Raw genomic sequence first — 25,660 nt, 5'->3', positions numbered from 1 at the left:
GCAACCATGACCCGTGAGACAATATTAAATGGCCTGACATACATGTAACTGAAGTCCCCAGAAGAAGTGAATAAAAAAACAAGTTGTGGGGCACCTGGGTGGCTCAGTGGGTTAAAGCCTCTGCCTTCAGCTTGGGTCATGATCCCAGGGTCCTGGGATCGAGCCCTGCACTGGGCTCTCTGCTCAGCAGGGAGCCTGCTTCCTCCTATCTCTCTGCCTGCCCCTCCATCTACTTGTGATCTCTGTTTGTCAAATAAATAAAATAAAATCTTTTAAAAAAAAAGTTGAGAAATAATAGGCCCAAATTTTCCAACTTTGATAAAACTGTAAACCCACTGAATTAGGAATCTCAAAGAACCCTAAGTAGAATAATCTTTAAGAAAGTTGTGCAAAGGTGCGCCTGGGTGGCTCAGTGGGTTAAGCTGCTGCCTTCGGCTCAGGTCATGATCTCAGGGTCCTGCGATTGAGTCCCGCATCAGGCTCTCTGCTCGGCAGGGAGCCGGCTTCCTTCTCTCTCTCTGCCTGCTTCTCCATCTACTTGTGATTTCTCTCTGTCAAATAAATAAATAAAATCTTTAAAAAAAAAAGAAAGAAAGAAAGTTGTGCAAAGGCATATCATAAATAAACTGTTGAAAACCAAGAATTAAGAGACTATATTTTTAAAATACAGAGGGGGAGAAAAAAACCCCTTTACATATAGAAGAATAAAGTTGAGAGCAACAGACTTTTTGACAGAAATAATCCAAGTTAGAAGACAGTGAAGAAACTTCTGTAAAGTACTACAGAAAACTGTCAATCAAGAATTCTTAACTGAGCTAAAACATATTTCAAAAAAGAAGTCAAAACTTTTAAATGCAGTGCTATCAGATCTGTGCACCTAGAAATAGTAAAAGGAGCTCTTAAGGAGAAGGGAAATGATACTAGATGGAAATTTGGTTTTAGCTAAAGAATATTACCAGGGACAAAGAGAGACATTTAATGACAATAAAATGGTCAATTTATCATGAGCACAACAATCCTAAATGGAAATGGACCTAATAAGGGCTTCATAATACATAAACAGCCTGAACTAAAAGGAAAAGTAAAAACATCTACCAGTATAGTGAGGATTCTAACATTCCTCTCAGTAATTGATAGAAAGAATAGGCAGAAAAGCAATATGAATACATAAGATTAAGCAACACAATTGACCTGACCAAACTGACCCTTTTCCTGAAAACTCCAGCTAACAAAAGCCAAGATGCATAATATTTTCAAGTACTCGTGGAACATTCATCAAGGCAGAATATTCTGGGCAACAAAACAGAATTTTAATATAATTAATACACTTAAGAAGGCTAAACTTATAAAAAGAATGTTCTTTCACCAAAACAGAAATAAACTATAATTAATAAAAGAAAAATATCTGAGGGCACCTGGGTGCTTCAGTCAGTTAAGCCTCTGCCTTCAGCTCAGGGCATGATCCCAGGGTCCGGGGATTGAGCCCTGCATAGGGCTCTTTGCTCAGCAGGGAACCTGCTTCTCCCTCTCCCTCTGCCTGCTGCTCCCCCTGCTTATACTCTCTTGCTACTCCTGTCAAATAAATAAATAAAATCTTGAAAAGGAAAAAAAAAAAAAAGAAAAATATCTGGAAAATCCCCAAATACTTAACAATTAAACAACATATATATAAATACCACGTGGGTCAAAAAAGAACTTGGAAATTAGGAAATATTTTGAACTAAATTATGATAAAAACACAACATATCAAAATATATGGGAGGCAGTTAAAGCAGTATTTAAAGGAAAATACATTAAATGCACAGATCAGAAAAGATGAAAAATGTCCAATCAATGACCTAAGCTTCCATCTTAAAAAAACTAGAAAAAGAACAGGATCTACACCACTAAAATAATAAAGCAAATAAAACCCAAAAGGATGGATTAGTAAAGATCAGAAATCAATGAAGTAGAACACACTCATGTGCATTCATACAAAGTGGAACCAATCAATGAAATACAATGCTGCTTCTTTGAGAAAAATCACTAAAACTGATAAACCACAAGCTATACTAATGAGAAAAAAGGGGAAGACACAAATTACCAAAATCAGGAATAAAACTGGAGGTATCCATACAGATCATATAAACATTAAAAGGATAATAAGGGGGACACCTGGGTGGCTCAGTGGGTTAAGCCGCTGCCTTCGGCTCAGGTCATGATCCCAGGGTCCTGGGATCGAGTCCCACATCAGCTCCTTGCTCAGCAGGGAGCCTGCCTCTCTCTCTGCCTCTGCCTGCTTGTGTGCTTTCTCTCTCTCTCTTTCTGACAAATAAATAATATCTTAAAAAAAAAAAAGGATAATAAGGGAAGATTATGAACAAACACCAAAGCTCATTCAAGAAAGAATCATCAACAAAATGAAAAGGGAACCTACGGAATGGAAGAAATTACTTGTAAGTCATATATCCAATAAGAGATTAATATCCAAAACATAAAGAAATCCTACAACTTTTTTTCCCCCAAATTTTATTTGAGAGAGAGAGACAGAGATAGCTAGAGAGCCTAAGTGGGGAGGAGAGGAAGAAGCAGGCTCCCCTCCGCCCCAGCAGGGAGCCCGATGTGGGACTCAATCCCAGGACCCTGAGATCATGACTTGAACTGAAGGCAGATGCTTAACCAACTGAACCACCCAGGCATCCCTTTTCAAAAGATTTTATTTATTTATTTGACAGAGAGAGAGAGAGAGAGACAGCAAGGGAGGGAACACAAGCAAGGGGAGTGTGACAGGGAGAAGCAGGCTTCCCGAGCAGGGAGCCCAATGTGGGGCTCTATCCCAGGACCCTGGGATCATGATCCGAGCCTAAGGCAGACGCTTAGCAGCTGAGTCACCCAGGTGCCCCAAGAAATCTTACAACTTAGTAACAAAACAAAACAAAAAACCACAAATAATCTAATTAAAAAGGGTAGTTCTGAATAGTCATTTTTTCCCAAAGAAGATATATAGAGAGAGATAGCCAATAAGCACATGAAAAGATGCTCAACATCACTAATCATCAGAGAAATGGCAAATGGAAGCAGGAGACATCGCCTCACACCTGATAAAATAGCTACTAACAAGACAAGAAGTAACAAGTGATGGCAAGGATGTGGAGAAAAGGGAACCTTTATACACTGCTTGTGGGAATGTAAGTTGGTGCAGCCACTATGGAATTTTTTGGTGCCTCAAAATTTGAGGTGCCTCAAAAAACTAAAAACAGAACTACCATATGACCCAGCAATTACACTTCTGGGTATTTATCTGAAGAAAATAAAAGCATTAACACACAAAAAAAGTATAAGCATTCCTATATTCATTGCAGCATTTAGAATAACCAAGATGTGGAAACAACCTGTGTCCATTGATGGATGAATGGATACATAAAATGTGTGTATATATACATTTTATGTTATTCTCTCAAAGGAATGAAAGACATTTTTCCAGTCAAGACAACATGGATGGGCCTTTGTAAGTGAAATAAGTCAGACAAAGAGAAATACTATGTGATCTTACTTATAGGTGGAACCAAAAAAGCAAATAAATAAACCAAGTTCAGATACAGAGAACAGACAGGTGGTTGCCAGAGGTGGGGGATAGAAATGGGTGAGGAAAGTCGAAAAGATACAAACTTCCAGTTATAAAATAAGTCATCAGGATGTAATGTTCAGCTTGGCAACAAAAGTTAATACCACATTGCATATCTGAGAGTTGTTAAGAGAGATCTTCAAAGTTCTGATCAGAAGAAAAAATACTCTGTAACTACATATGTTGACAGATGTTACTAGACTTACTGTGATTTTACAAAAACATACAAATACTAAATCATTATACTGTACATCTGAAACATGTTGTCTGTTAACTGTACCTCAATTAAAGAATAAGATCTTACAGTAATTTTACACTTGATGCTGTAAGTTGCTGTTACCAATAATGTTACTATTTTGTATAAACTGTCACTTTGATGCAATAATTTAAGTTTGTTATTTTCTACTGATAGTTATTGTTGGGCTGGCAGAAAGGGCTACTTAAGATGGCAAAAGTTCCCGCCACAAGACCTGAGCTCGGACAGGAGAACAAAGGCCCAAGCAGGAATCTGAGACCCTCCGGCCCAGGTTCCCATGGACCAATGGGACCCTGACAAGCAGGAATCTGAGACCCCCGCCCCAGGCTCCAGCGGACCAATGGGACCCTGACCAGCAGACGAAATATCCAAATAAGGGAAACTTGCCAAAAGACCCCTGAGCTCCCCTCAAGACCCCTTAAAAGTCCCCTCCTCCCTGCCTTGGGCGCGACTTCCGCCACTCTGCTTTCCAGAGTCGCGGAAGCTCGCCAGAGGGTGCCCACCTCCTCCTGGCGCAACTTTCCTGGCTCCCCTTCTCCTGAGCCCTGAAACTTCGACGGAGAGTGTTTTTAATAAATCTTGCCTTGCACCCACTTTGCCTGGTGTTGTGTTTATCTCGCCGGAAAAAAACTTTACAGTTATTAGTAGCATGAGGAATATCAGTCAGAGTCCCAGCTGGAAAGAAGAATCAAAGATATTTACAAAATGGCAGGCAGAATAAGGGAATCACAGGATTAATGCAGTAACAAAATTAGAAGCACCTTACCCCTAAACAGAAAAGATAAGGGATGAGAGCTGTTATCACTCCCCCAAAAGAAAAAGAGGTATACTGAAAGGAACCTTTGGTTGAAGGATATAGGCAATCCAACCTCAAAAGGAGGAAATAGGGAAATACTTTGCCCTTGTCGGTTTCGTCCCATTTTCTGCTAGAGCTCCTCTCTGGCTTACAACAGGACTCCAAAATGAAGGAATCCAGTCAGCAGAGTGGATGTGGAGGGGCCAACAGATGAAGCGATATATGAGCAGCTTACTTTAATAAATATTCCTTTCTGTATTGACAATTTAAACGTTAATTAATCAGGACTGTGGTTGCTGGTGACAGAAACGCAACTTGATGCCATTTAAACAAACAAACAAAAAAAACAAAAAAAAAAGGAAAAGGAAAAACTGGAGGAAGGGCTGGAGAAGAGCTGATTTTAGGGAAATAAATGCTACTGGGGCACAATTTTCCTCATGTCTACAAGTTGGTTTCTTTTGTAACAAAGTGGGTCTCCCCAGTGGAGACCCCAGAGGTCTCCAGCAGTGACTGGGGTGACATCTTTAGAGAATAATGAGATGAGATGAAACTCAGCTTTCAAATTCCATAGAGAAAAGTCTTAGAGAAGAACTTTACTAAGAGATGTAAATGAAGATTTGCATAAATGGGCTAGGAAGATGGATTTTAAAGATATTAATTCTTTCCAAGTTATAAGCATAATGTAAACCTAAACATCACTTGAATTTTGGGGTAATACAAAAAATAAAGTCTCAACTTCATCAAGGATTTGCCTCAAAAAAGGAATACCAAAGACAACTTGTTCAATTATTAAAATGCATTATCAAGTGACTGGCAATTCAAAGTGTTATTTTGATGGAAGAATAGCAAGTTAATTGAACAAAGCTGGTATGTGTAGGTATGTGCATAATAAAAGTAAAGAACCCAAACTAATGGAATGGGAATGGTTTAACCAATAAATGGTGCTGGGAAAATTAACTATATGGGACAAAATTACACTAGACCCTTAAATCACATTTTATACCTAGATAACTTAAAAGATAAAGATAACTTAAAGAGAAATGTAAAAAAGGAAAGCATAAAATATAACAGAGAAGATGATTATTTAATCTTGGGATGTAAAAGGCTTTTTAAGTATAATAAAGGAGATTTTACAACATACAAATGTACAACTTAATTGAGAAATAATTACATGTAAAATTAAAAGGCAAACAGCAAACTAGAAAAACATTCTTAAACTGAGGAACTATTACTACACTGTATAAAAATACTAAACAAATGTTTACTAAATGATGTTTTTGTTGGTTAAATGTACTGTTCTGAAATCATCAGGGAAAAATAAAGCTGATTATTTTAGATAATGGTAAAAGAAAATGATACGACCTTATTGGAAATAAATGCTTTAGATTGGCCATTCATAATTTAGTATAATTTTATTTTCATTACACCTATAATAGAAGAGTAAAATACACACAGAAGTAAGGCTCACATATTTTTAATTTTTAGAAAATTAAGTCCATTATGGTCAAAAGTGGTCATTTTATTTTATATCCTTCACACATATTCACTGTGAATAGCTTCACTCAAACTACCTAGGTTTTGCTATACAATACATTTAACTGTAGTTGCTGGTATAATTAAAAAAACCCAAAAGACAAAAAACTTATAAAATTGTCACTCACCTGACATGGGATTAAACACACAGAATGAGTTCAATAATGATCTGAATTTAATAAAGAATTGATTCAACTCTGCTCAAGAGTTATAACTGAACACTTTTTTCCTAATGGAAGAACAAATTCAGAATATGCTATAATACCGATTTTTAAAAAAACTGATGAGAAAATATGAATAGTGGCTGGAAAGATAAATGGGTGCATTCAATGAGAATTTTTATTTCAATTATCCACAAAACAATATTATAATACCTTATAAAAATATTACATTTTAGGCTACCATTATTCATTAAAAAAAGTGTTTGTGCTATAAAGGTTGTTTTTGTCAGCTTCCTTTTCTGGTGAGGGTTGAATTCCACATTAAGACACTGAAGATGAAAAGCTGCTGGAAAAAAAATCTTCAAATGTACAAAGTTCTTTATTTCTCTTGGCAATTTAAAAATACAGAACCATTTAAACTGAATACACATTAAGTTAGTGTTTTATTTCCTTACTATACAATTGATATAAGGAACTGCTCCATTTAGTTAAAACCTAATGAATACCATCAACTTTTCCTGACTTATTTTTCTGAACACAATTAGTACATAATTTTGTTATCCTTTTTTAAATGCTTAAAAAATTATAATACCATAGTTCCCATAAAGCCCTTTAAAAATTTGACATCCCAGGTTGTAGATGTTCTGGGTAAATGATGACAGGAGTCCTAGGAAGACTCTTGGAAGAGAGACTGAATACTAAACGGGTTACGTAAACATTAGAAACCTCCAACTTTTAGTACCAGAGCTATGACCAACCTAAATGAAGCTCATTTGTCACGTTTTAAAATTGTCTGAATTTCAATACAGTTACCATGGCACAGAATTTTAAACTTAATGATGAAATCATATAAGTGATGGTAGTTAAAAATCATAATTACAGGGACTGTTGGTTTTCAAGGTTACAGTGGAACTTGGGGTTAGGGGTTGTGAATAGAGCAAGTATACAACAAAGCTCACTGATCTTACTAGATTGATCAGAAAAATAAGAATTACAATTCTAAAATATGGGAACCTGATGTATTGCTTTAAAAGTGTGACTGTAAAGGAGAATATTTTAAAACATAAATACTTTTATTTGTCAGAATCAGTTCCTTTGCTACACTTAAGCCAGTAATGATGCTATTTAAATTCCTATTTTGGAATTTCTTTTTGAGTCAGTCATAAAACTTTTGAGTTTCACTTCTACACTTTGGGCAAAAAACCTGTCCCTCCCTTTCCACTGCTTCTATTATTCTCAGTAAGTTTTCCTCCCCAAATCAACTAAATTCTAAAAAGGGAAAAAAAAGGATCACCATTAAGTATATTTTAAAAGTTAATATAGATTTAAACACAGATTTGAAAACTGGAGTTCTAAAAATGTTTCACATAAAAGCTCGATCACTGGAATTAGTGGGAAGCCTTAACTTAGCTATTTGAGGCTGAACGCTCATTTAGTGTTTACGTTAAGAAAGATTAGTTTCAGACATACCTTGGAACTCTTAAAATCTCAGAACAGGTGAGTGAAGAGCTGTGAGTGCCAGCAAAGCCATTTATCACTCCTTAACATGAACATTAAGCATAACATTCCATCCCTCTACCTATAAAATTTTCACATTTTCTTTTCTCATATTTCTTTTAAATATTTTCTTCTCTGTCAGTCTATATTCAGGAATAGCAAAAGTGCATTCAAGTCCCTGATCTAGTGATATTTCATATTTGTGGCACTCATCACCGTAAGTTCATACTAGAAATATCTCACAGTACCAGTCTACTTTTTCAAAAGGACTGTTTAAATATCGGGTCTTATTTTTTCATGTTATCTAAATATTAAAAGATTTTCCCTTGGATTGGACAGTACAACTTCAATTATATAGTGCCTTAAAGAAAATCAATACAACCTTATAAAAGATTAACTCACTTTCTAGTTACCTTCATTATTCTAAACTGAGCTATTCAGAAAATGATTAATCAAAGTGAAAAACTTCTACTTTCCAGTTCCATGAGTATGAGTATTAACATAGTGCATTATACTTTCAAATGTCACTACTGTCGTCTAACATTTAATCAAGTTTTAGATGCTGTTTACATTCCTTTTTGCTTCTAAAAACCTGGTGCATTTCCATGCAAAAGAAGGTAGATATTAATAAGATTGTATACTAACTGTTCAACTTCGAAAAAGCTTGTGAGAACAATGAATGAAAGACATCTTTAAAAACTGGAATGGAATTGTTTGGTCCTATAAAGTTCCTTGACTTTAGATTTTATTATGGTATACCTGTTTTTATCTCCCAAGTTTTGTCTATAATGATATACACTTTCCTCTTAACGACTCTGAGTTTGGGGAATAAAAGAAAGGAAGTGATTTATAAAGAAGCAGCCTTGTTGTTCTTCATGGTCATGCTATCACTCACACGGTCATCAGTATCATTAACTGTACTTTCTTTGGACCCTGAAATAAGTTGGAAAATTCATCATTGGTATTTTAGAGTTTAACACTTGGGAAAAAAAAAGCAGTTTGTGCAACCGTATCTGGAATTCCAGTTTACCATTAAAAACATGCAGAGTGAAGAAAACTTTCTTCTTTTGATTCCTGTATGTAAAGTAAGGAAGTCTACACAAGTTCTTTACATTTTGGCAGATGTGTGCATATAAAAGGCTACTTGGATTATAAATTTTCTCCTGGCTGGTACTGTGGCTCTGTAGCAGTGAAGTAGTCTTCCAAGAAGGACTGAATATATTCAAATGTTGGTCTTTCATCAGGGTCCTTCTTCCAACAAAGGTTCATCAATTCATGTAGGGATTCTGGGCAGCCCTGAGGGCAAGGCATCCTGTATCCTCGTTCCACCTGTTCTAGCACTTCACGGTTTACCATACCTAACATACAAGATTCAAACATTAGAAAAAGTGATCCCTAACACCACTAGCAAGACAGAACAAATCCCCTAGCCACTAACTGACTCAAGGTATAGTAAGTTTATCAAGTGAAAGAATACTTTCAACAACAACAACAAATTCTAAATGTCAAGTATATCAAATGCTTAGAAAATGCTAATCTGTTTCAACATGTCTAATTGTTTTTCATTCCACCTAAAACCTTAATTTTAACCCTATGCCTTCAAAACCCAACCCCATTTGATTAATGAGAATTTAGAGTACTACTTTGAAGTACTGATCCTTTCTGATATTAACAGTTCACAAGGACCAAATTTGGGTTAATGAGTGACAGTGGCAAGATAATGTATGGAAGAACTTCCAAACAAATTCAGAAGAAAGTTCTGGTCCTGGTTTTGCCAAATATATTAACTATGAAACTATATCAACGCACTTCCCTGAAAGTTTCCTTATCTAGTATCACCTGTTTGCCTTTCTTCAAGTAATTATATACAATTTCTTTCTTGTATTTCTTTGTAATCCTGTTTCCATTAGTAGCTCACCCTGTGTTATTATAGGTTAAGCAGACCCTCAATTATTGGGGAGGGAAGGAGGTTGCTGGGGAGATGACCCAGGATATTTAAGATATGCTTATTATCTGAGAGAATAGTAGAAATAAAAGGCCCATTTGGAAAATGTCTTGAGAAAGCTGAGGTGAATATGGGTCACACCTCGTGTGTTTGCCCTATCTCAAGAATCATGATTCTCAAAGGCTGCAGTCTATCCAATGCCAAAATAATGAGAGGAAGAAAGGGAGGGAAGGGAAAAAAGAGAACAAATAAAAGTTTTTCTTCCCCTTACAGCTTTTGCTCCTAATAAACTCTAGTGAAGGGTCTTGGGATAACAAAGAGCTAAAATGAAATGTCAACTTACCTGGATATGGCACTCTGCCCTTTGTTACCAGCTCTGTCTGTAGAATACCAAATGACCATACATCAGACTTTATTGTAAATCGACCATATAGTGCAGCCTCAGGAGCTGTCCATTTGATTGGAAACTTTGCACCTAAAATAATGACAATCTTGCTTAAGTAAATTGTTCATTAAAATCTATTTTGGGGGCACGTGGGCAGTTCAGTCAGTTAAGTGTTTGTCTTTGGTTCAGGTCATGTCCCAGGGTCCTGGGACTGAATCCCACCTTGGGCTCCCTGCTCCTCCTTCTCTGTCCTCCTCCTCTTTCTGCCTCCCTCGGCTTGTGTTCCCTCTCTTTCCCTCTCTCAAATAAATAAATAAAATCTTTAAAAATATATATATTTTTATAAATACGGCATAAGCAGGATTAATCTTTAGTCAATATCTTTATTGTATGTGTCATCAATGTCAGAGTCTTCAAAAGTACAAGATACATGGGAAAAATTCTTTAAAATTTGAATTCATACTACAATAAATCACATTTCTTTTTCATAAACCAGTGACATAAGAAAAAGAAATGTTGGGGCACCTCAGTGGGTTAAAGCCTCTGCCTTTGGCTCAGGTCATGATCCCAAGGTCCTGGGATTGAGCCCCCGCATCGGGCTCTCTGCTCCGCAGGGAGCCTGCTTCCCTTCCTCTCTCTCTGCCTGCCTTTCTGCCTACTTGTGATCTCTGTCTGTCAAATAAATAAATAAAATATTTAAAAAAAAAAAAAAAAGGAAAGAAAGAAAGAAAGAAAAAGAAATGTTGGTGGGGACAGAAAATTGTTCAAGAAAATAGAGGTAGAAGGGGGCCTGGGTGACTTAGTCAATTAAGCACCTGACTCTTGATCTCAGCTCAGGTCTTGATCTCAGGGTCATCAGTTTAGGCCCCATACCAAGTTCCATGCTGGGCATGAGGTCTACTTAAAAGACAAAAACAAAACAAAAAACAAAAAACCCCACAAAGGCAGAAAGTCTGATAAGCAACTAAAAACATGATTATAGGATCTGTAACTTTAAGGAAGTCTAGCACCTATTGGCTATACTTAACTGTTCGTTGATGATGGCCCATTCTGTTGAATTCTAATTTTAAAAGCCTATATTTACTCAAATATTTAGTGTATGTTTCTTATGCACAAGGCATTTGCTAATCATTATGGGAGACATAAAAACACAGCCTTTGTGAAGCTTAGACATTTAGAGTGGAAATAAGATTACAGGTGTCTTATATACTTATGTATATACACAACAATATAAAATAGTTCTTTAAATAGGGGCGCCTGGGTGACTCAGTGGGTTAAGCCTCTACCTTTGGGTCATGGTCTCAGGGTCCTGGGATCAAGCTCTCTGCTCAGCGGGGAGCCTGCTTCCTCCTGCCTCTCTGCCTGCCTCTCTGCCTACTTGTGATCTCTGTCTGTCAAATAAATAAATAAAATCTTAAAAAAAAAAAAGTAATCTTACCTTGTCTTGCTGTATATTCATTGTCTTCAATTAACCTTGCTAAACCAAAATCTGCTATTTTGCAAACAAGATTTTCTCCTACAAGAATATTAGCAGCCCGAAGATCTCGGTGAATATAATTCATTCTCTCAATATACGCCATACCATCAGCAATCTTGAAAAGGAAAACAAACAAACACATATGATACAAAGGGAAGGAGGGAGGGGGGAATCAGAAAAGGGAGAACAGGAGAAGAAACAAGAGATGCATATGGCTCACAAAGCCTAAAATATTTATATGGCCCTTCACAAAAATGGTTTGCTGAACTCTACTGTTGTGTTTAAGAGGCTTGAACACAGGACCATGGACTAGGCTTGGCATATGCCAAATCCTCACATGGGCAGTTTCTTGGTATAAAGCTTCTCTAAACTGAGAGTCTGTGGACATCTGAATGCTCACCAAGAAAGCAGTCTTAGAACTGACATGTCGACTAAAGCCAATCTAAGGCTCCTCGAACATCTCCCACATTTCTGAACAGAAACTGTTAATAGTTTTTACTCACATTTAAAAACTAAAACTCAGGGGACTAAAAGGCACAGCATAGAGAATACAGTCAATGATGCTGTAATAACATCATATGGTGACAGATGGTAGCAACATTTGCGAACACAGTATAAAGTATAGACTTGTTGGATCACTACACTATATACCTAAAACTAACATAACACTGTGTCAACTATACTTAAATAAAAAATTTTTAATATATAAAATTGCTCGTACATGGTAATTTAAAATTCAAAAATAACACAAATTCAGAAGAATAAAAAAATCCCATTTTTCAGTGTATATTGCCATCTTCATTCTTGTTTTCAACTATATTAAATGAAAAGTTCAGCACATTCTTTAGATTTCCAAAATTTTCTTTGGAATAGCAATCATTCATTATCTTAAAATTTATCTGCTGAAATAGAAATACATATAGATTTCATATTTGTTAACTCAGGTTTCTAAGCTCACATGATGCATGACAGCACCATACTGGGAATTACATGCTTGGTTCTAATACTAGTAAATTACATGAATCTGTTAGATACTGCAGGTCTTCAGACACTATGTTATCTATAACATAAGGAAATCAGACTGAATTATCTCTAATGTTCCTTCCACTCTAAAATTCCATGATTTCACTATATAAACATCAGCTCTATTATGATTACTTTACATGTTTATGTACACTATCAATGCAAATTGATGCATGTGCAGTGCACAAATACCTGAGCAGCCATATCAACCAGTTGTGGGAGCTTCAAATACTTTCCATCTCCCTCCTTCAGGAAATCCAATAAACTCCCTATAAGAGAGAGAAAAATGTTCACAGAAAATAAGCAAATTTTTTTTTAAAGATTTTATTTATTTATTTGACAGAGAAAGAGAGAGATCACAAGTAGGCAGAGAGGCAGGCAGAGACAGGGGGAGAAACAGGTTCCACACTGAGCAGAGAGCCCGATGCGGGGCTCGATCCGAGGACCCTAAGACCATGACCTAGGCCGAAGGCAGAGGCTTAACCCACTGAGCCACCGAGGCACCCCAGAAAATAAGCAAATTTTAAATTAGGATTGAAATGAACATTCCCCCACCTCCAAACAAATCACTGCATCACAATACAAAACTTAAAACTTGTTATTCTTGGGGCTCAGTGGTTAAAACCTCTGACTTCGGCTCAGGTCATGATCCCAGGGTCCTGGGATCGAGCCTCACATCGGGCTCTCTGCTCAGCAGGGAGTCTGCCTCTTCCTCCTCTCTCTTTCTGCCTGTCTCTCTGCCTACTTGTGGTCTGTCAAATAAATAAAAAAGAAACAAAAAAAAAAAACTTGTTATTCTTTAATATTTATTGCAGCTTTGGAACTTCTGAATAATTATTCTAGAAGAGGTCTCTCAACTGAAATTTTAAAAACTTCTCTAATAACATAATGGAAAACTGAATAATCTCTCTAGATTGTAGACATTCCTTCTTTGCTTTGATCAAGATCAGCAATCCCAATTTTGATCCAAAAGGCAGTATCAGATACCTGTGTATTTTTAAGTCAATCCGAATCAAGGGTGCAGACAACTGGGAATATCTTGGGGTACTTAAAGTAGACCTAGGTGGCCGAGCTGACATGGGAGTGTTAGTTGAATTAACTCCTCTCAATTTTAGCAGAAGATACCATGAAACAGCAGACCACTATGAATAATAGCTAACAGAAAGGCTAGAAGTCTAGTTGCTATTCTTGTAATACTAGTTAAAAACTTCCCATGTACCTGAAGTTAATCAAGGAAAAAATAGCAGATAAACCAAAATTAAGGTACATTTTCAAAACAAACATAGTGTTCTTGTCAAAAGTAACAATGTCATCAAAGACAAGAAAAGCTAAGAGGGACAGCTCCAGATTAAAGGACACCAAAGAAAACTGACAACTAAAAGAACAGATTAAATCCTGGATGGGGGGGGGAAGTGCGGTTAATTAAGGACATCACTGGGACAACCGATGAATGTCAAAAATGGACTGGTATCAGATCATGGAATTATATCCAATTTTGTCTTCAGGAGACAAACAATGAAGTATTTAGCAGTAAAGGGAATATGTTTGCAATGTGCTCCTCGGTTTCAGGGAAAAATCCTTATATTTTTATGTACTGAAAGATACATATATACTTAGTTTAAAAGTATTTCAAAATAAAACAAAACAAGACGAGACAAAGAGAGCCCTTTCCATGACAGGACTGTGAAGCAAAGGAGAGCTATGATGTAGTCTCTTCCTTTATAGAGATTCAAAGTCAGAGAATATCTGTATTTCTTCTGGACCATCTACTGCAGATGGAACATGGTATTGTGTTTTTGCCTTTATCTGTCCATTTGAATATGTGCTGAGGATCTACTCCATGTAAGGCACTATAAAAGATACAAAATACAAAGATAAATATGTCATGGTCCCTGACCTTGAAAAGACCTTGATATAGTAAGAAAGTATAATACAAAGATCTAGAAAGTATATAAGTAATATACAAAAACAAATACTGTATAGTAGGTGTGATAAAATGTACTGTAAAACCTATAATTTTGCAGACACAATGGATATGGTTAATTCTATGAAGAAGTCAGAAAAGACTTTACGGAGGAAATTGGTTTCTAAGGAAGAATGGGGGCAGACAGGGAATTCTAGGAAGAAAGATTAACAAGTAAAAAGGCAGTGCTGCATGTGACATCACAGTTCAGGGAAGTGAAAACAGTCCTTTGTGTGCAAGAACACAGGGGACAAAGATGGGAACTGATGAGGAAGAAGCTACAGAGGGAAAGGGAACACAGAAGGCAAGCATAAATGGACTTTACATGAAGTTTTATACTGAAAAGCAATACAATCAGATTTATGTTTAAAAAGCAATCATTCCAACAGTAATTTGGAAAATGAAATTGGGCCAAAACTGCATAAAAAGATTAAGTTTAAAAGTTCCTAGAATAGTCTAGGAAAGACAGACTATTATGTTAAAATCTAGCAATGAAAGTGGGAAAGGAGAAAAGGCGGTATCTTCCAGAGAGATGTGATAAATGGGATCAATGGCATTGAATGGACCGTTATCACACAAGGTGGTGGGGAAGTGAAGACTGGTGGGCCCTCTCACCATGGTTTTCATCTGAGAGTTTCCAGGTGATGTTAATGTTGCTGCCATCCAGTGCACTAGAGACTCTTGCACATAGGCAAGAAGAGGCAAGCACAAGGACATTCACTGCAGCACTATCTGTTATAGTGACAAACTAGAGGCAACCTAAATGTTCAGACTGGGAAAGGAATGAGTAACAATGGTATATTCATACAGAATCTCATCCAACAGTTATAAATAGACAAATTATATCTTTATGCATATGAATAAATCTCAAGAACATAATGCTGAATGAAAATAAAGCTAGTAAGATTTACATAAGTTAAAAGCATACAAATACTGTTAAAAGACAAATATATATCAATACAAGTACATCAATACGGAAAACACAGATGGAAAAGGTAAACATCAACTTCAAAATTAAGGTTACTTCTAGAAGGGAAATGGGCCCAAAGAACCTGAAGGGAAGGCTCTAATGAGAATGGGCTCAAGTAGGGGTTAAAACAAAGATGGAATTAGATCTGTAATGTTTTGCTTTCTTAGGAGAGAGAACTGAAGCAAATATGACAAAGTGTAAACATAAGTTAAATTTGGATGGTAAGGGCATGGTTGTTATTGTATTCTCTGTGTGTCTAAAATATTCCACAATTTAAAAAAAATATGAAAAGTGTTGACATTAAATAAACTTAAGTAGTTTTCAAAAAGAGTAAATGGCTGGTTAGGAAGTGAAGACAGAGAGTATTCTTTAAAAAATCTTGGCTGTGAACGGAAGCAAAAAAGCAGAACAGTAGGTGAGAGAAGCAGATATTGGGATCTAAGAAAGGTTTTCTTTTTAGATGTAAGAAAGGATTAAAAACACAAGTAAAAAAACTGTCTTTAAACAGAGGAAGAGGCACTTCTTTTCTTTAATTCCTTTCCTGTAAGATAAATTGACATTACATAAATACTCAACACTGCAATGCAGAGTATATAGAAATAGACAGATGATACAGTTCTTTTGTTTTAGGATAAAGAATTTAAATAAGGTGGCATGATCGATACATTAAGTAAAATAACATTTTTCAGTGTAACAGCTGATAATTGCTAAAACAGTACAGAACTGCAATGCACAGAAATCTAAGACTTGTCACTGTCATTGTGACAATTCCTTTTCTCTGATCTTTAACCAATGACAACAAATCCTACCCCCCCCCACCCACCCATGCGCCTTATACTCTCTTTCCAGGAAACACGTATAAATAAGCAAAAATTTGACACATAATTTCAGGGAAGTTCATGGACCCTTTGAAGCTCATTCATGACCCTGACAGAGGATAGGTACTCAATAAGTAATAGTGAAATCAATTCAGAGGAGTCTTAAATTTTTCACATACCTCTCCAGTCTTATTTCCAACCAGCTGTCTTCTGTACTTTCTACTTCTCATGGTTTTGTTCCCCATTTCCTCATATCTTCTTACCTCTGCAGAAATACCCATGCCTTTCCCTTTACCTGTTCATAGCCTTTATAACCTTAAAGATCAGTTTAAGACTTGACTAATTTTTCTCAATTTATTCCAGCCTATGTGATCTCTTCCTCATCCCCTTTTTTTAAAAAAAATATTTATTTATTTATTTATTTGACACAGAGAGAGATCACAAGTAGGCAGAGAAGCAGGCAGAGAGAGAGAGAAAGGGAAGCAGGCTCCCTGCTGAGCAGAGAGCCCGACGTGGGGCTCGATCCCAGGACCCTGAGATCATGACCTGAGCTGAAGGCAGAGGCTTTAACCCACTGAGCCACCCAGTCACCCCCCTCATCCCTTTTCTTAATGAATGTGTTAAACACCTGGAAATTCATTATGCTTGGGCCTATAGCTTATTTTTTTATAGTGAGCTATTATTTACTTTGTTATTGAAAATTAACTCATCAGAAGGTTAGGTCTTTTCTCTGCAAATTCAATGTAAGTTTTTTCGGTGCTTTAGTTCTTTGATACCTTATAATAAGTAGGAGAGTGTCCTATAAATTAGAAGTATTCAATACATTTTGGTTGTTAATAATTTATAGAATAGTCTGTTTATAAACATTTCATAGGATATAATGATCATAACAGATATGGATATTAATGAACGGCTTTAAACACTTAAGTATAATATGAAGGAAATATGATTGATGGCCTGGTTAAGAGACAGGGAAATCAAATTCCAGATGAAGGAATCTGAACAGATTCATTGAAACCAGAAGAAGGAAGAAGACCTATATAGCAAGGAAGGTAGGTTTATCTGGGAGCACATGACACAGTGAGTTTGAATGGATTACTGAGGACCAACTGCTAAGTACCTGAAATAAAATGGGAAATTATGGAGTTTTAAAACCAGAAGGGTCATTTATGATCTTGCATTCTTAATCTCCCAACTAGAAATAACCCTAACCCAGCAATCTAACAACATAAGATATCTATTATGCTCCCAATTAAATAATTCTTGAAATCAATATACAAAGCTAAATGGACCATTAGCTTTTACCTCCATTATATTCTTGTGCTATCAATATCTTGATTTAAACTTCCTCCTTGTCCCTTTCTTCCCCTCCTTATATAGTTCAACCAGCACACTCGGGAAGGGATTATTTGGCAGTTGTTTGCAGTGAAGAGTCCTTCCAAAAAGTGCCATGTACCTTGGGGCTTTAGATATGTTTTGGCCACCAATTAACAGGCTACCTCAATTCTTTTTTTTTTTTTTTAAGATTTTATTCATTTATTTGACAGAGAGATAGAGAGCACAAGCAGGCAGAGGGAAACAGAGAGGCAGGTTCTCCACTGAGCAGGGGGTCCGATACGGGGTTTGATCCCAGGCCTCCGGAATCATGACCTGAGCTGAAGGCAGCCGCTTAATGACTGAGCCACCCAGGTGCCCAGGCTACCTCAATTCTTATTTTTTGGCCTTTCTATTCCTTTGGGAGGTTTCCTATAGCAAATATGTAGCTTGTAGTTGGCCCTGTCACCACTAGATGGAACTACATTGTTGGCCAAAATGGGACTACTGGAAAGGGATGACATAATCAGTAGCTTTAATTATGGAGTGACTCATTAAGAGTTGGGAGTAGGGGCGCCTGGGTAGCTCAGTTGTTGAGCATCCACCTTTGGCTCAGGTCATGATCCCAGGGTCCTGGGATCGAGCTCCACATAGGGCTCCTTGCTCAGCCTGCTTCTCCCTCTCCCTCTCTCACTCCCACTCCCACTGCTTGTGTTCCCTCTCTCAGTATGTCTCTCTCCGTCAAATAAATTAATAAAATCTTAAAAAAAAAAAAAAAAACAAAAAAACAAGAGTTGGCGGTAGAGGGATGCCTGGGTGGCTCAGTGTTAGGCGTCTACCTTTGGTTCTGGTCATGGTCCCTGCTCTGCGTGGGGCGACCTGCTCTGCAGGGCTCCCTGCTCGAGGGGAAGCCTGCTTCTCCTTCACCCACTCCCCCCGCTTGTGTTCCCTCTCTCACCGTGTCTCTCTCTCTCTGTCAAATAAATAAAATCTTAAGATAAATAAATAAAAGTAAAAAGAATTGGGTGGGAGAGATAAAATTCAAGAGGGCAAAAGCAGGACTATCAACATACTTAGTGCTTACTGGTTCCTCTTCTATATCACCTGTCCTGGCCCTAACCAATTCTGTTACTAAAGATCTCATTTTAGGGTCTGGAGTTTGAAAGAATGGAGAAATTTTAGTGAAAGATAGTGGAAAAAAGTTTCTAGGAACTCTGACTACGAAGATTGTGTTAAAATAAAATAAGATTTCCTTAACTTGACCTGATTTCTTTGTTTTAGGAATAAAGATGTAAGCTTCTTTCTAATTGAGTTATTTTAATTTGTAGAAATACTTTTTCACTTTCCTAGGTATTTCATTTCCTTTTGTCAAATGGAATAAAAATCCACTTACTTTCAACATAAATTGAGCTGGCCTAATTTTCCTTTTAAACTTTGAACTATCCTCTGGAATAACTGGAACTAATCACTATCCCATTACACAAAATGTCAGATTTTCTCTTCTCAACATCTACATAAAAATCTTAAGTTAGGGAACACTACACAATAAAAAATTTGTATGCATAAAAATAGAAATGAAGACTTAAAAAATTATTAACATGAATACCCTAAAAGAAACTAATATACACATACCTTTTGACATGAACTCAGTGACAATGTAAATTGGCTCTTCAGAAACAACAGCATATAGTGGAACAAGTTTATCATGTCTTAATTTTTTCATTATCTGAGCCTCTTGAAGAAAAGCTTCTGGCATCATTGTACCTGGCTTTAGTGTTTTGATTGCTACTTTCGTGGTTCCATTCCATGTCCCTAGAAAAACAGAGTCCACTATTTTAATCTATAATGTTAAGAGATTTTTTAAGCCAAACCTTAATGAGCAGCAATTACCTTAAATATTTCAATATAAGTTATGGTGTTTTAATCTATGGCTAAAGAAATGACAAAAAAACAGTTCAGGGTTCTTACCCATCCATACTTCACCAAAACATCCTTGTCCTAATTTAACCTCTAGTCGCAAAGATTCTCGAGGAATTTCCCAAGCATCTTTTGCTAGACCTTGAGTCTGGGGTTTCACAGTAGGACACACGGTTGTTAACTTGTGGCATAAACCATCAGCATGTTCTAGATAAATAAAAAACTATACTATAAAACAAATTAATTACAATATTAAGGTACATACAGTATATTAATGTTTTTAAAAGTCTAAATTGAAGAAAACAAAAACAAAAACATGATGTCTGTTTTACTCTAAAAGCACAAATACCAAAAAGGGAGCTGTATGCATGTAAGAAGCAAAACATCCAAGAGGTAAAACAATCTTTGTTAAACACATTTTTGAAGTTATAATTTACTGAACACTTATTATGTCTCAGCTATTGTGCTAATTCAGTACTTTACAAATATCTCATGTAAATAAGTCTTGAAAAACTTAAGTGACTTTCTTCATGTCACCCAATAAGTAAGTGACGGAGATGGGATGCAAACCATAGTTCTGGCTGCCCCCAAAGTTCTCTTTTTGATCACTGGGTTTTATTTCTTCCCAAAGAGAATGCTACCATTAACTGTTATTCCTAATAACCATTAATGTAAGAAGCATATCAAAAATTAAGGAGAAAACTTCTTCATTTAAGAGACTGGTTTTCGGGGCGCCTGGGTGGCTCAGTGGGTTAAAGCCTCTGCCTTCGGCCCAGGTCATGATCCCACGGTCCTGGGATGGAGCCCCACATCCGGCTCTCTGCTCAGTGCAGAGCCTGCTTCTCTCTCTCTCTTTGCCTGCCTCTCTGCCTACTTGTGTTCTCTGTCAAATAAATAAATAAAATCTTTAAAAAAAAAATAAATAAGAGACTGGTTTTCAAATAAGGGAGACACAAAAACAGGAAATCCCAAATTCACAAAGGCTTGACTTGTGAATCCTGCTTACACTCTTTCTTATTATAAATAAGACATGTTCCCTCCCATGTTCAACAAGTAACCACACAAATCGAATTCTAAAAAGTGCAATTACAACTGATGCCACTGCTTGGTAACATGTCTGATCAAGGTCAAGACTGGTGGTTGACTTGACAGACTGTACCTGTCACTGAAGAAGAGACTGCCATTGCAATCCCCTCCCTTAGTATTAATAATTTAAAAATTTTTGGGGTGCCTGCGTGGCTCTGGGGGTTAAAGCCTGTGCCTTCAGCTCAGGTCTTGATCCCAGGGTCCTGGGATCGAGCCCCACATCGGGCTCTCTGCTAAGCAGGTAGCCTGCTTCCCCCTCTCTCTCTGCCTGCCTCTCTGCCTACTTGTGATCTCTGTCAAATAAATAAATAAAATCTTAAAAAAAAAAACACCCCAAAACAAAAAAAAACCCAATGTTTAAAAATAATAATAATAATAATTTTAAAACTTTTGGATGCATTCATATATCAAATTGGCAATGCAAAATTTTGAGACAGAAGAATCTAATACTGAATACCTTTCAAAGGTCCTTGAAAAACTAGAAGAATGTCTACAGTTGCAATGGGTTAGTTTTTCAGGAAAAGAACAATGCACCTTTAGATTAAATGTCATTGGATTTATACTCTAGGAAGTTTTATGTGGTCCATTCTATGCAGAAGAAGGTAACCCAAAAGGACATCTGACAGAGCTTTTTACATTAAGTATTTAGTTTTACCCACTTAATAAATGTCCCTAAAACATACATGCTTTTGCGCTTTTTTATTTATTGTCAAAATCTACCTTGATACTTAGCCACTATGAAACTCCAATGTAAACGCTATGTCAGTAAGATATAAGGAATCAAATAATGGTAGTCAGATTTTAGCATGTCTAAGAACCTAACTCAGGTAAAAAGTACTACCTGCTTCTCATTTTTTTTTTAATGTTTTATAATTTTGGGGGGTATTTATTTATTTGACAGACAGAGAACACAAGCAGGCAGAGAGGCAGGCAGAGAGAGAAGAGGAAGCAGGCTCCCCGCTGAGCAGAGAGCCTGACACAGGGCTCGATCCCAGGACCCCAAGACCATGACCCTAGCCGAAGACAGAGGCTTTAACCCACTGAGCCACCCAGGCGCCTCTACCTGCTCCTCATTTTAAACCTAGAATACAACAGATTCTATCACGCACACTCTTGTGGGTAAAGTACCACACTAAACCTTAAAGAGACATGAAGACAGAGATTCTGTCCTCATAAAACATACCAAGAAATAATTTTCACCTGTGAAATATTCACATACCTGTGTAGTGTTTTACCAACTTCTGCAGAGTATCAAATTGTGCTCTGGTTGTGATATAGTATCCACCGTTGTCAAGTTTCCTAATTTTATAGTGTTTCACATTGTCACCTCTTACCTCATCCCAATCACGAATAGAGAGAGAATAAGCACCTAGTAGGGGAAATAAATATTTTTTGTATCTTTCTCAAAATACTGTTCAAGAAAATTTTTGTACTTCTATTACTATAATTACCTTTAGTAGTTTCACTCTCTCTTACTAAGAAAATACCTCGTTGATTCCCAGGATTCAAAAGTAATCTTTCGGCGTCTTTTCTGCCCATTTTGCCAAAATACCATCTGGAAAAAATAGTGCTATGAGTTAGAAATGTGGAAGGTTCAGAAAGGTTATAAATAAGGATCAGTAAGAATGGAGTGGCAGGATGACAACAAAGAGCTACACAGCTTAAAAACACAGCAAAACACAATAAAGGGTCTTTATTAAATAGAATTACTACAAATATTACTGTCAGAATATACTGTGCTAATATTTCCATGTCTCTTCAATTCCACCTGCAAGTTACAGGATCAGTACATGGAGAAGGAAAGGCAGTGGTAACAGAGAAGCTCCCAGTCACTGACAGATGGAGATATTAAGACTGTAGCAGGAAGAACAGAAGTGGGTCTCTGGTAACAGTGTGATCATCTGTATTCGGTAAGGTGCAAGTGAACTATATTCATATTATTAGCAACTCTACATTAGCATGGCTTTGATTTAATACAGATTTGTGAATAAAAATGAGTATCTGCTATGGAGAAGCTCACAGTATAAAATAGGAAGTAGTAAGTGTCAAGCAGAACAGAGTTATGGAGACAAAGTACTTATCATAAAAGCAACAAACATTGATAGAGCATCTACTGTATGCAAGGCACTGTTGAGTGTTGTGATATGAAGACAAAGTAATATTTATGAATCCCAGATAGCCTTGGTTTGACCTAAAAAATATATCACTGAAGGTGCATTTTAATTTTTTAGAAGTTGTGAGAATAGCACATAGAACTCTTGCATATCCTCTACACAGATTTCTCAACTGTTAAAATTTTACATCGTTATATTCTTTTCCTATGTGCATATTTTTTTCTGAACTGATTGAAAGTAAGTTGCAAACATTCTGAAATATTACCCCTAAATACTTCAATGTGTTTCCTAAAGACAAGGATCCTCTCCTACATAACCAAAGAGCAAGCACCTAAATCAAGAAATCAACACTGATACAATACTATCAACTGAAGGTAAATTTTTGAAATGAGTCTGCAGAATATAAAAAAGGTTAATGTAATTTTTTAAAGTGAAAATATAAAGGATACAGACCAGGCAAAACAGTATTATTATTGCAGATTCATTTATGATCCTACTGTAAGCAAATACTATGGCATTAATTATTAATTTTCAAGTAACATCTCCTATTAATATGATATATTAGCTGTATTAAGACTGGTATGTAATTGTATGTGTGTAAAATTGTGGCTAAGTAGAATGTGCATTAAAACATTTTAAAAACCAACGTAATTAATAAAATATGAAGTAGTGCCATACTCTTCTGCCTGAATGGAATCTGCAGGGGCTACATAATTGCTAGGGATATAGCCATTCTTTCCTGTAGCAATAGATCTTGCTTCCCACCAGTCTCCTTCCCTGCAATACATAAAACAACAATTACCACAAAGTAGACAACTGCTCAAAATGCAATTTATGGCAGTGTTGCCTTGTATCTATGTAGAAAAGAGGCTTAACTTCCATTTTTTTAATGCATTCATTTGATCAAAAGTCAAACTCAAAAGAGTAATATTTAAAAATAGGTTAGTTGAATTAGGGGATAAGGCTAAGCAAAAGAACAAAAGCACACATATTTCTGCTCCAAACAAACAAACAAAAAGGTTTAGTTTTAGTTACAAGATTGCTCTTTTACATACCTCTCTTCTTCAACCTAAAACAATAAACTATACTAACTAGAACAATTTGGGAGGTAAATCTTTCAAATTACTCAGTTTCAACTGGATGTTTTCTTTTTTAAAAGTTTTACTGACATAATTTGCATATCATAAAATTCCCACTTTAAGATGTACAATTTAATGGGTTTTAATATATTCATACAGTTGTGCAGCCATTACCACAATCAATTTTAGAACATTTCATCATCCCCCAACCAAGAAACCCCATACCCATTAACAGTCACTCTCCACTACTCCACCCGCCTCCCCCTGACATTGCCCAACACTACATCAGCTTTCTGTTTCTATGGATAGGACTATTGTGGGCATTTCATATAAATGGAATCATACAGTAATCTGGTGTGGTCTTTTGGAATGGTTTCTTTCACTCAGCATAATTTTTCATAGTTCACCTATGTTGCAGTATGTTATCAATAGTTCATTTTTTTTTTTAAAGATTTTATTTATTTATTTGACAGACAGAGATCACAAGTAGGCAGAGAGGCAGGCAGAGAGAGAGGAGGAAGCAGGCTCCCTGCTGAGCAGAGAGCCCGATGTGGGACTCCATCCCAGGACCCTGAGATCATGACCTGAGCCCAAGGCAGCGGCTTAATCCACTGAGTCACCCAGGCGCCCCAATAGTTCATTTTTTTAATTGTCAAATGCTTTTAACCATATTTAAAATGATAATGCTCCTTTTTAGCCATTTCAGGAAAAGTATCAGAATGCCCTAGAACTCCTGTAGCAAAATATTTTCAACAGACAAGAATAAAAAATTTAACTCCTAGAATAAAGTATATTTACAAAAATGTTATCCATAGATATTCAAATAAGACTAAAATCAATTCAGAACATGAACATTATGTATAATTTGCAATACATAAGTCTTGACTTTTCCAAAATTAATGTGAAAGAAGCAAATATCAGTCTCTAATGAGGAAGATAGATATGGGTTCTGCCACTAAAAATTAAATGCATATTTTGCTTTGCCAGAGAAAAGTACTGAGTATCTTATCTAAATTGACATTTCAGGTGCACCTGGGTGGCTCAGTGGGTTAAGCCTCTGCCTTCGGCTCAGGTCATGATCTCAGGGTCCTGGGATCGAGCCCCACATCGGGCTCTCTGCTCAGCAGGGAGCCTGCTTCCCTCTCTCTCTCTCTCTCTGCCTACTTGTGATCTCTGTCAAATAAATAAATAAAATCTTTAAAAATAAATAAATAAATAAATTGACATTTCATAAATGATCAAGGGGGATTTGTTCTCTAGAAAATGAGATGAAAAATCTTTTGGCAATTCAAATATTTATACTCATACACTTCGTTTGTAGATTTCTGGTATACATTAAGCACTTTCAGATATACAAACTGAAAACTGCATTTGTGCTAACCATTTATGATTCATTCAAACATTTATTGACAACCCTTTAAGTAACAGACTTTATGAGACAGTGTGCTAGAAATAGAAACAGAGGTAAAAAGACAGTCTGTAACCTCAAGAAACTCAGCATAGAGCAGAATTTTTTAGCCTCACCCTTACTGAATCTTTGGGCTAGATGACTGTTGTTGGGGGCTGTCCTGTGCACTAGAAGAGGTTCAGCAATATCCCTGGCCTCCACCCACCAGAAAGCAGTGGAGGCACCCTGCCTCCAGACATTGCTAAATGTCTCCTGGACATCTTTCCTTTGGTTGAGAACCACTGGTCTAAAGGAATAACAAGCACACAATAAAT

General features: G+C 36.6%; 1 protein-coding gene across 4 annotated transcripts in view; it reads right to left on the bottom strand.

Moving 5' to 3' along the window:
* Positions 1-6,049: 6,049 nt before the first annotated feature.
* Positions 6,050-25,660, bottom strand: part of YES1 (YES proto-oncogene 1, Src family tyrosine kinase) — a 66,370-nt gene continuing 46,759 nt past the window's right edge. For all 4 annotated transcript variants that reach the window (XM_059409301.1, XM_059409300.1, XM_059409298.1 and 1 more), the window contains 9 exons: positions 23,538-23,636; positions 22,197-22,300; positions 21,965-22,114; positions 19,711-19,866; positions 19,375-19,554; positions 12,870-12,946; positions 11,616-11,769; positions 10,136-10,267; positions 6,050-9,205 (listed from right to left, as the gene is read on the bottom strand). In XM_059409301.1, coding sequence (XP_059265284.1) covers positions 8,997-9,205; positions 10,136-10,267; positions 11,616-11,769; positions 12,870-12,946; positions 19,375-19,554; positions 19,711-19,866; positions 21,965-22,114; positions 22,197-22,300; positions 23,538-23,636 — 1,261 coding nt within the window. In that variant the 3' untranslated portion in view covers positions 6,050-8,996. The remainder of the gene's footprint in view (positions 9,206-10,135; positions 10,268-11,615; positions 11,770-12,869; positions 12,947-19,374; positions 19,555-19,710; positions 19,867-21,964; positions 22,115-22,196; positions 22,301-23,537; positions 23,637-25,660) is intronic.

The sequence above is a fragment of the Mustela nigripes genome, chromosome 8 (genome assembly GCF_022355385.1).
Source record: "Mustela nigripes isolate SB6536 chromosome 8, MUSNIG.SB6536, whole genome shotgun sequence".
In the NCBI taxonomy this organism is placed as follows: Eukaryota; Metazoa; Chordata; class Mammalia; order Carnivora; family Mustelidae; genus Mustela; species Mustela nigripes.
Note: the sequence above shows the minus strand (reverse complement) of the source record. Positions and strands in the feature narration are given on the sequence as shown.